This window comes from Schistocerca piceifrons, chromosome 7 (assembly GCF_021461385.2).
Source record: "Schistocerca piceifrons isolate TAMUIC-IGC-003096 chromosome 7, iqSchPice1.1, whole genome shotgun sequence".
In the NCBI taxonomy this organism is placed as follows: domain Eukaryota; kingdom Metazoa; phylum Arthropoda; class Insecta; order Orthoptera; family Acrididae; genus Schistocerca; species Schistocerca piceifrons.
The window spans coordinates 356,086,492-356,098,966 of NC_060144.1; the positions used below are offsets into that span (position 1 = coordinate 356,086,492).

Consider the following 12,475-nt stretch of genomic DNA (forward strand, 5'->3'; position numbering starts at 1 on the left):
TTCACAAATGGGAAACAAAATTCACTACTGCTACTGTTCAAACACCTTCTTTGGTAGGAAGATACTCCTCAGTCCCTTATGAACCTGACAATGCTATTGTGCCTCTCCAAATCAACCCCCATAACACAGTATAGGTCATCCATTGCGTGTTCTTCATCGCTACAGCCCTGGGTGAGGCTTGGCTTCTTCAGTGATCTTCCTCCACATTTCTCGGTTGTTTGCTGCTCTTTTCTACCCCTAGACTCCGATACTGGGGAGATCCAATATTACGTCATCAATCCATCTTCTTCCAGGTTTCCCTTTTTGCCTAGCTGAATGTATCACATCTTTCATCACTTTTTCTTTGCAGTTCTATCCTCTGCCATACTCCCCATGTGTCCTAGCCATTGTATTCACTGTGATTTCACAAATTTGAAGGAGGAAAGAGCATGACCAAAATCCAGCGACCTGCCTTACCTCATGCACATACCCATCATCTCCCCCCTTCCCCTCTTTCAGCCCATCGCATCCCCATAATGCAGTTTATATAGCATTAAAATAATATTTTTAGTATCTGGCAATTTTGCCAACACCTCCAACACACAAACTGTTAGTCCACAAGAGGATAAAAAATTAATGGGCACTTTCTCGTCAGAAATTGAGGTAATTTAATTTTGTACTGGGAACCATTTTAACTAGAGGTCACAGCTTTTGATGTTACTTAGAGGAAGAGAGAAAGAGAGTGCAGGGGGGAGCACTAGCTTTAAATTTCCCCCATCCCCACTCCACCTTCCTCACACCCCATCCAGTTACAATTTTTAGTACATTGTTCATGGGACCACTGTACAAAAATTTGTGACTACATGAATTTTTCCCCCTAATTTTCTTTGTTGACTGGACTACACCCATAAGCTGGAAAGCAAGAGAGTGAAGAATGCTGAAAAATTGGAAGAAGACGACCAGATAAAGAAACGGAAGCACTTGGAAGAGTCTGTATGTAGACAGATGTTGATTTCGTGTGCCAACATATTTGCATGTATTATAGCAAGTGTAGTGTGTTCTTTGTTTCAGTAATATTATGCATTTGTTGATGTAACAAGGGGAGTGCCTGAAGAAATTGGCAATATACCGTTTTTACCCGATTATAAGGTGACCCTTATTGTAAGACAACCCCCACGCCCCCCCCTTTTTTTTTAAGATCCTCCTTAAAAAAATTTATTTTTAACATATTCTGAATAATCAAAATTACAAACTGTTTATTGACATAAAGTATACACTTAAAATGTTAAAATTATGCCTATTCTAAATTTGTCATTTATTGATTGTCTACATTTTGATAGTACAAGGAGAAATAAAAGAAATGAAAAGAAGTGGTTTACATTAATTTGTGGGCCATTTTCTTTTTTACTTTCTTCACTTACTTACCGTGTTGTCTTTGGTATCATTATTTTTAATTAGTATCATCCTAATAGCACACCTGTGAAATTTATATCTCCGTTGTCACAAATATTTGGCTGTTTCTGTTGAATATTTTGTAATTTCTGAGGTTGTAGGTACCATGAGACCTGAGAGCACAGCTGCTTTTATCCAAATACGTATCAGATTTCACTCCTATCTGAATGTTACAATGTCTCTTGCTTCCAAACGTTATCTGCCTGCCACCCTCTCACTGGCTGCATTAAACAAACAGCTGACGTATCCCGTTTTGTTCCCATCAGTATCATGTTGAGCATCGACAAGATTGCAGCATGAAACACATAAGTACGCTACTGACCGCATCCTGACTTTCACCATCTCCTGCAGAAATGAATTCCAACAACAGCAACTATAACCTAAATAAAATATGGCATTCACAATTCACTCTGATTTCCAAACTTTTGCTCGTCCCATGATTTACCAACATCTGTTAGTATTATTTCCACGATGGTCTCACCACTTTAATGTAGTCTCTCAGCAACAATTACAGTCAGTTTAATACATTTTACTTCATTTGTTAGACATTTCATCCTGAATTAATTTTCCTTCGTATTTCATCTGAATGTCACCATCATGTTCTAAAGCTTATTAAAAGTTGGTAACATTTTTACCTGGTATTCCAGTACATGAAGAGGACCAAATTTCTCAATTGTGACCCAGTTAGTAGTTCATTACAGTCTTTCATAATCAAATAAAATATTGATCTGGCTTCATAATCAAGTAATGTTTTCTGAAGGACAACATTTCCACTTTTGAATGTTTGCACACTGTATTTATACATTTGTGAGAACTTTTACTGCAAACCTGTTCAGATATAACAAAACTTTGTAAGAGGAAAGAAGTTAGTGCTGTTTCCTTCTATGTTTCGAAAAATTTTCAAATTTTAAGTACAGCAACAGATTGTTGTATTGACTTGTTCATAGTTTCTCACATTCACTTGCTCTAGTGCCACGTGAGTGAAATGTCAAGTGACTGTTCAAGCAGCAACGACACTGTATCAAGTACTTTAGAGTATCAGGAAATTTTGAGCCTGTCCGAACGTGAGTATAGTTTGCTTGGTCCTGCCCTTCCAAAATTTTCAAAATAACACTGCACGTAACCTCAATATCAGAAGCTTCATCTGCAAGACGACCTCAGCAGCAACAGTTTAAGCTGTGAATATAAGATGACCCTGTATTTTTCGAATGACAAATTTGGGGAAAAGACATGCTTGTAATCGGGTAAATATGGTAAATTATTATTATTATTATTATTATTTAATGGGGCCGGATGTGTGAGATGGATGTAGAGTTGTTCTTGCAGTTGAACTGTAATAGCAGTAATTAAAGTAGAATGTTTTTTATTGAGTGTATATGAAAAAAAGCTTTTAAGATGTAATAATTTGTCTATTGTTTCATCAGAATTGCAGAAGCTCATCCGGCACTTGCGGAAGCAGCTGGCCATATTGCAGCTGCTGTACAGGAGGAAGCGGCGACCAGTTCTCATCCTACAGATCTGCCTGGCTCGAGCTCTGGGTATTCGTACTCTCTCGACGGGCTCAGCGATGATGACGAAATGGATTCTTCTCAGGTACTGAGTACTTCGGAGTACTCATACTACTCACTCGACGAGCTCAGCGAAGATGAGGATGTGGACTCCTCCCATTTATTGAATTCTTCGGATTACTACTACTGGCTTCAGCATGGAAGCAGTGATAGTGAAGATGGTGATGATGTTGGTCAGGAACTAGGTGCCTCTCAGGTACAGGGCACAAATACTCGTCATTTCTCTGACTCAAGCGTCACACCAGACTCGTCAGTTCCGAGCTCAGGCAGCTCAGAGTCACTCCATCGAGTCAGTGATGGCTGTGATACACATGGGACACACGACTCGCAGGTACTACTTTCATCTGTGGTGCGTTATTAATATTATGCCACTGGGAATTTCTTGTCTATCTGCACTTCATCAAATCCCAGAGCTTCACTTTTTCTAATTGCGAGTGTGTGCATGGGACAGGAGCATATGTGAAATGTGCTTGTGATATCTCAAAGCAGTTCTGTGCTTAAAATATCAACAGTAATTTTGAAAAACAAATTAATCTTTAAACAATTGTGTAACCAGCATAGACATTTTCTGAGTATGCTGCAGCAGTCTTGAAAGCACTGGTATGGGTAATACCAAATAGAATACCCAAGAGCACAGTTTCTTAATGAAGTTGTGAGGATGGTTTGATGTGCACAAAGGAGTGTTAGACACCTTGACATAAAGGAGGAAGAATGTCTTTTTGTCAGTGTCAGTTCGACACACACTAATTGAAAGTGTGTAAATGTTTTCACGTAGACGTGAGTCAGCTTTGCTTTTATTGTTATCTGCCGGAATAATTCAAACTTAATATTTCATCTGCTGTTTTTGTCCATAATGTAGTCATTGTTTTTATTTTCTTACATTGTTGGACATTTTTGCAGTGTTTGGCATTTTGTGGAACATGGCATTATTTTAAGCAATTGATAGATCAAAACAATTGGAGGGAGAAAAACGTTTTTTGGTGTATTCTGAAACCTCTTCTACACTTGAATAAACTAAAAATGTGTTAGCGCAATGTTCTTTTCTAAACTGCTGATTATTTTCATTTGTTAAGCTGGTATTTGATGATATCTAACTACTTCTGAAAATTCTTTGCTGTTTCAATTTCAAGACAGATTTTTAAAATTATTTTGTAAAGTAAAGTTCTGTAGATCACATGAGCCCTCATCCATAGAGTTGTCAGATTACAGTTCAGTCCACTGCTGCCCTGAATCCATTAAGGCAAAGGCAAATGGCAGGATGATTCCTTGGAAAAATGAATACTTTTCCAATCATACAATGGAAAGTCCGTATAGAATAACAATGATATGGGAAGGATAGATTGCTACTCACCACATAGAGGAGGCATTGAGTTGCAGATAGGCACAATGAAAAATACTGCTAAAATATTAAGCTGTTGGACAAAGCCTTCTTCTGAAACAGAAAACACACACACACACACACACACACACACACACACACACACACAGTCTTTCCTAAAAACACAACTCACTCACACATGGCCACTGTCTCCCATGCAGTAATGCCAAGAGTCAGTCTCTCTCTCTCTCTCTCTCTCTCTCTCTCTCTCTCTCTCTCTCTCTCTCTCTGTGTGTGTGTGTGTGTGTGTGTGTGTGTGTGTGTGTGTGTGTGTGTGATATTTCCAAAGGAGTGCTTTTTTGCTTGGAGACTTAAATGTTTAGAAGACTTTTTTATTGTGCCTGTCTGCAACTCAGCGCCGCCTGTATGTGCTGAGTAGCAATCTATCCTTTTCATATTTTTGCTTTTCCAAATTATAGGCATCGACAATGGGGGGGGGGGGGGGGAGAGACAGTTGACACCTCTTAGAATCATGGGCACAGATTTTTTTATCCTTTACAGAATTCTCGCTGAGTTCTAGATATGGTTCTCTGTCATTGTATTACACTGTAGATGAGTGCGATGTAAAATTGTGGCTTTAGTAATCGCTGTATAACTTAGGTTTGTTTGGTTGTTAGGCTGGTGAAGGGGAATTATGTCTCTTGCTTCATGCAGAGTAGTTTTGGCACTGTACTGCAGTCGAGGTAAATGTGAAGGTTTATGAAACACGTGCCAGAATACTCCCCAATACATTCTCTACCTCTACCTCATACTCTTCTTGTACAGAAATAAGCCATGTTGAGAAGTGTATTCTGGCGAATATTCCCAGAACAAAATAAAAATGGCTGCAATATTCCTGGCCAACATGTCCCCAATTTCCATAAGAACATCCCTTCTGTTGTCACATAACTTGAACACAACAGTGGTTTACTGTATACCTGGTCAAAGAAGACCTGTTACAGATTGCCAATACCATACTATTGTTTTATAATAGCAGAGTGGTCATAATGGGCTCTAAGAAGCATAGTTCTGCAGTACTGTAGATGTGTTCATCACAAAGAGAAAATACCATTTTCTCCACATGAAGGGAGGAAAATAATGAGAGTTTCAAAGCAGAAAAGTCTCTCCACTACGGGCTTCGGGACCTTCTCAAACTTCTTGAAGTGCCAGCTCAAGATGCAGTTATAGAATTATGCATTCAGCAATGCAGGTTTCATCCCATCACAATAGCATATCATACTGGGAAAATGAGAACTACCATATTTAAGTCCTAACTGCTCGGAATTGGTTGTACCAGCCAGTTTGAGGTGGTTATACTTCACCCAGACAACCAAAACCTGTTTATTAAACTTTAATTATGCTGATCAATTTTTAAAAGATATAGAATTTGTGAAAATAACTCAATAAACACATTAACATGATTTAATGTGAAATTTTGTAAACAAATAGTGTTAACAGATGGAATCATAGTTGAACAGCTATTTTTAACATGTCTCTGTTTTGAACATTATTAGTCAGCGACATATATACTGGTTGTTTCTGTCAACAGGATGGTTCTCAAGTTTTCAGGCATTTTATGTATTTCAGATTTTTTTATTTTTTTTTATTTTTTTTTTATTTTCTTGGGTCAGTCTCTTGTTATTGGTATATAAGTAAAACTATGTTTTGTGAATATTTCTTTATTTATTTTCTAACTCATTGGGTGCACCAGATTTAATCATATGTGAGATGTAGTTTCATATTATCAAATCTATTATGGGATATTGATATTGATATAAAAGACGGGGCACATCATCTGTCAAGAGTTGCCTCACACTATCCCTCATCACCTTGTGCCTCCTTCCCTATCCTCTTCTCACCTCCATTTCCCAAGCAACTGCTCTCACTAATTGATAATCAGCAGTCCCACTACAGCTGTGTGTGCGTGCATTTCTGTGTATGCATAGCTGTGCGTTTCTCCTGCCACCAAACTTCACTAATTCCCTCTATATCTAACTTCAAATGTTTCCATTTCCCTGTCTAAATTTTCTAACCTATCTCCCAATTAATGGATCATACATTCCATGCATGGACATCCAACTTTTAAGTCACAATTTCTAAAGATATCTATGGACAAATTACAAAACACTGGGGCATTTTTAATAATAGTTGATAGGACACGACTAGGTGACATTTTTCTCTGTAACTGAAATCATTAAGTCCAGTAAAAACATCAAGCAAATTATGTTTCAGGAAGGTTATATTTTTATAGTGCTACACAACCTTCTGTTGGGAAACATGAAAGTGAAATTTTTTTTTGGACAGATGATCAGTTAATATAGTTGTATTTCCTTACAGATTTGTAATCATGTCTCACGTCTGCTTTCTAATTTATACAAATTCTGCATAAGAGGCTTAGATATCACGTTAAATCTGCCCACAATCAGTTTAATATATTTCATTTATTACACAGTGTTACCAGAAAAGTCTGAATTTCTGCAAACAGATTTTTAGTTGTGATTTGAAGTATTTTGGTGTGATATACTACATACTGAAGAAGTGTTCAGTTCCCCTGATGATTATGAGGATAAAAATGTATTTCATTGAAATGTTGATTATCCTGGTTATTTTCAAAGCACCTGTTCCTTTGTAGTTAACTGTAATCGAGATCTGAAATGATTTTAGGTAATAAATCTCTGCCATTAACATTACCAGTAGACTTACATTTAGTACCTACACCTCCAACAAGTTCAAATTGAGTTGAAATCATCAGTCACATTCCATCTTTAAATCTGTATAGCTTTTTAAAAAAGGGGGATATATTTTAATAATAGTTTGAATATCTATATTCTTTGCGCGATGGTTTTTGCATGTTTCCTTCAGCAACCATTCCATCCTGAGGCCTTGTGTTACAATAACAAGTTGCAACTTACAAAATAGGTTTTGTTTTTAAATTTCCAGTAATTTTATGTGACTACGGCATGTTGTTTGTGTGTTTCATGAAATTATTTCAATTTCATTTCCTTATCTGTTTCAGTCCTCTGATTCTCAACCCCGAGGTAGCGACTTATCGAGGCAACAATCTTATTCAGCAATTACTTCAGCACAATTAGCTGCTGCCCTAGCATCAGCAACAGGTAGAAAAATACAAATTATTTATCACTGTACTAATTTTGTTTCATTAGCAGTTTATGCTGTTTTGTGCTTTTTTTCTGTGAACCAATACATTGTAATAACATGGTTCCTCTTAATGTTGTAATGTATGTAACTAATAGTTATAATTTTGTTTCTCATGTTGTGTTTTCCCATTTTATCAAATATGCTTATACAGTCTATCAAATGATGGAAAATCCAGGATGGATTGCAACACTATATGAAAAGGATAGTTGCTACTCACTATATAGAGGATATACTGAGTTGCAGAAAGGCACAACAAAAAGACTGTCGGAAATTTTGTCCAACAAGGCCTTTGTCAAAAGTAGACAACATACACATGCACACATTCACGCAAATGCAACTCGCACACATATGACCACAGTCTTTGGCAATTTGAGCTAGAGCTAGCAGGCTCCAGCTGTCAGAGACTGTGATATTAGAGAATATTAGACATGGACAATTTCATTGTTATTGGATGCGGAGGGTGCTTCATTCAGTGCAAATATGATGTTCATCCACTGACAAATTTTGAATGATTTAATTTTCACATTACAGAGAAACAGAATAGCTGGCCATTGTTTATCTTCAGGAGACAAAATTCTTGTGTTACCAGTAGAGAAATTTAACAGTGAAAATGCTATTCCTAGCTTTCAGAATTATCCATTACTTCCTCAAGCAGGAAAGATAGTTAAGCTGAGAAAGGTTAGAAATCAGGGACAGATGAGATGTTAATGAGAACGAGGGTTTCATTTTTCTCATAAAATGTGTATAGCAACAATGAGAGAATTTTGCTTCCTAAAGCAGGGTGTATGCACCCCGGTACAAACGGGAATTCGGGGAAAAACCAGGAATGTTTTTATCTGGGAGAAAACCGGGAAAAACTCGGGGATTTTTTAGAGTTCCGTGAATTTTTCATTGTTGTAGTTTTCAGTTAAATTTTTGTAGTTTTGACTGGTAAAAACTGATACTCTAACAAAGAATTTTACTTTAGCCCATGACTGCAGAATAATTCTGCAACAATAAAACATAAACAAGGGAAAAAAACAACAAAATAAAACTTAAGTTGCAAAGGAAATGCACCATTTACAACAATTTCAAGGGCTTTGGGATGAAGACTATGCAATACTTCATAACAACAAACTGTTTTTGATGAGCATGACACAAAGATTTACATTAGGTTCATTTGAGCAGTTGCCAGTGGCCTCATGCGCATGCACAGTTGAGTCTCGTATGAGCAATACCTTCTCCCAATTCAGGCTACTTGAAATGAAATGCAGCTACTAGCTAGCTACCTGGAAAAATTTTTCTGGTCCACTCAAGCGGGCAGAGTCGCGCATCAGGATAGCAGTTTGAGTTGTGGGGAGGGGGAAGTCTCCACATGACCCATGTTTACATTTAGTGATTTTGCTGTTTCCTCTTTGTTTACAGCTCTTATGTCAAATCAAAACAAAATGAGTTTCTGTGGCCAGGAGCTGCCAAGTGAATTACAATACATTCACATAATTATGGAAGTGTAAACTGTGTTATTAGTTTTAGTTTTCTGTTTTTATTTTATTTCCAGGTTTTTGGCAGTCAGGTATTAATTGCCTTGCACATCAATGAAGTTATTTTTGTCAATTTGCTAAAGAAATATGGCTTTTATTGATCTTTTCCACAGCGGCAGTCAATTTATTTGAAACACTATTGTGTAGTGTCAACTGTTTGCTGAATTTAAAGTGCATGTTTTTATCTTATCACACGCATGGCATTATGCTGTAATAAAGAACCAAACATGAGATAATATAAAGTACTGGTACTCCAAGCAAATTTGCAACCCACAAACCATACTGAAAAGCTTAATACCGTGTTGGAGCTTACTTCTTTGTGAATCTGGACATAACAAAGGTGCATTTTAAGCTGAATTATGCGTTTTAGTTTGGTTTACGAAATTCCAGTGCTTTTGGAGTGTCTTCTGATGTCTTGTTTTGTTTGTGACAATGTAAGATCTCTTAATGCTATGTACATAGGAACAGATGGGCTGCCATGGTCATCGTAGCTGCACACGCACAGTAATGCCATTTTCTGCTGTGACAACTGCTGAAACAAATTCTAACAGGTCACAGGAAAATATTACCAATGTTGGTTTGAAAAGCGTTACTTTCAGAGCAAATTTCATTTTAAACAAGATGAATTATGTTATTTGTGCAAACATGCTTTGAATTTCTTAAGTCACAGAGTGTTTGATTCCCATTTAAAGCTTAACATTTTGAGGGCCAGCCACTTAGAAAAATTCCAAGACCAGAAGACTAAACATTTATGTCAGTATTTGAAATCTTACGGGCACATTTGTCTGAAGTATTTTAAGGTGAAACACACACCAAAAAGACCAATATTTTATATCAAAGCTTAGCTTTTCTTGCAGCTGTACTATGTATATTAATTTAAACCTTTAACTTTTCTTATCTGTATGTCAAGTTACTGAACAATGATGGTGCTGTTGGCTGACTACGTCACGGGTCTTATGCTCTGAATATCTGCTGTCATTGGCTGGCGAGATCATGTGACATGATCTATGATTTGCTTACAAAAGCGCATCACAATCTCGATTTCAATGCTTATACCTCATAACTTTTGACCAAAGCATTCTGGAGCAAAAAAAACATACATTTACACAAGCAAGCCCTCATCTTACACACATGACAACTACAACCAGCAGCTCTGACCAGAATGTGACTGTCAAGTGAATAGCAATCTGGAGTGGGGTGGGGAAGTAGGAGTAATAGCAGGGTACAGGCGAGGGCAGAGAAGAGCACTGTGTGGCAGGGCATGCAGGGACTTGATCACGGTCTGACGAGAGTGCCAGGTGCAGTGTCAGGGTGTGGGGTGAAGGGGGAAGGATTGGGGAGCAGAAAAAGATAGGAGCAGGAAAGGGGAAAGAATGGTCAGGTGCATTGGCAGAGGGTGGCACACAATGTGGTGGGGAATGAAAAAAAGGTGGAGGTGATAGAACAGAGGGGGTGGAAACTTTTTGGTGAAGGGTGTAGGAACTGTGGATTGAGCCTGGGATAGTTTCAGAAGTGGAGAATATGTTGTAATGGTAAGGTAAACCTTTGACAGAAGGGGATTGGGAAGTGCTGGGTGCAGGTCCTGCTCAGGTCTTCCACAGGGATATGATCGCAGTGTCAGGAGGTTGGGATTGGTACAGTGATGGACAAATACGTTGTGGAGGTTGGGTGGATGGTGGAATACTGCTTTAGGATCCCGAGTAGGATGTCCCTCATTTCACGGCAGATGGTAGATAATCAAAGCCCTGACGAAGGATGTGGTTCAGTTGTTCCAGTCCAGAGTGATATTGGGTGATGAAGGGGGCATTCTTTTGTAGCTGGCCCTTGGGGTTGTTGGGACAATTGGGGGTGTTTGGGAGAGAAGGTGTTGTGGCTGTAAGGAATGAAGATAGGGTGTCATGGCCCTAAGTCCAGATCATGAAGATTTCATCAATGAACCTGACACAGACTAGGGGCATGGGTTTTTGGGAGGCTAGGAAGGTTTCCTCTAGATGCCCCTGAAACAGGTTGGCGTAGGAGAGCGCCTTGCTGGTGTCCTGGGCAGTGCTGTGGATTTGTTTGTGTAACATCCCTTCAATGGAGCTACATGTTAGAATAAAGGTAGGAATTTGTATGAAGAATGAGGGGGTGAGTTTGGAGTCTGAAGAACATTGGAAAGGTAATGAACAATTGCAACACAATGTGGATATGAGTGATGTTGGTGTTTAGTGAAGTGGTGTCAGCAGTGACCGTTAGGGAACCAGGAAGTAAAGGGTTCAGGATGGTCAGTGAAGGAAGTGGTTGGTATCTTTGACATGGGAGGCAAGATGACTTGCAGTTTGTTGGAGGTGTCCATTAGTGAAGGCCTTTCAGAGGAGCCACAATAACCAGCTGCAATGGAGCATCCAGGATTGATGGGTTTGTGCATTTTGAGGAGCATTTAGAAGGTGGGTGTGCAGGGTATCATAGGGGTGAGGAGGGAAATGGATTCAGGGGAAGGGCCCTAGGCTTTAAGCAGGTATTGGAGGTTATTTAGAAACCTGCCTCTCCCAGTCCATCACCTGTGGTGTTTCCCCCCTCCCACCTAACCATATTTCTCCTGTCCCTTCCTAAGAACACTGACCTTTCAGCGGAAGAGAGGACAGCTATACACGGTCTCAAAACAGATCCTCCTTGCAGACAAAGGCTCGACCACTGTCGTGATCAGTCATAGTGACTGTGTGACAGAAGGCCTCTGCCAGTTGTCTAAGTCGCCCACCTGTAAGCTCTGCCAGAGTGATGTCATCCCAGATGTCCAACATAATTTCCATAAGGTAGCATTTGGCATTGTGAGACTGCTGTGTGCAGTGTGATTACTGTTGAGTGTAAGAAGTCTGAATGTACTTTGTAGTGTAATTTTAATCCTTCAACTCACTGTCCTAGAGTATTGAACATTGACCTACTTTATTGTTTGATTATTCATCTGTCGTGAGAAAGGAATGTGACTACAAGTCCTTCTTTTTCAAAAATGAAATTGCTTAAGATTTTTGTAAAATAATATTACTTGTTTTGATGCAAATACCCATTGCTACCTATTTGTTAAAGAATTTTCTTTTGGTTACTGCCAGATGGTTTATACTGTACTATATTTCATTAAAATATGTAATAAATGATAAAGGGAAACTAAGACTAAAATGTGATCACTACAATAATGCAAGAAATTTAAATGTGTATAGAGATAAGTGCTAAGCACGTTTAGGATAAACTGCAAAATGTGGAAAACTTAAAAACTTTAGTCATTTCCTCTAATTACAGCTATACAATAATACTGAAAATACAGAGTGATTCAGTGAAATGCTCCCAATTATCTGATTAAAATTTATTGAAACTGCAAATAATATATGCAGACATTCTCCACATTCTGTCATTTAGGTGTGTACAGAATAATGTTCTTCCACAGCTCAGTTGAGGTGGTCCGAACA

The 12,475-nt window shown here is 38.4% G+C and overlaps 1 protein-coding gene across 1 annotated transcript in view; it reads left to right on the forward strand.

The window, feature by feature from the left end:
• Window positions 1–12,475, forward strand: part of LOC124804908 (ubiquitin-like protein 7) — a 65,073-nt gene that overhangs the window by 34,090 nt on the left and 18,508 nt on the right. The window contains exons 5-6 of the mRNA XM_047265285.1: window positions 2,856–3,024; window positions 7,373–7,472. Of these exons, the coding sequence (XP_047121241.1) occupies window positions 2,856–3,024; window positions 7,373–7,472 (269 nt within the window). The remainder of the gene's footprint in view (window positions 1–2,855; window positions 3,025–7,372; window positions 7,473–12,475) is intronic.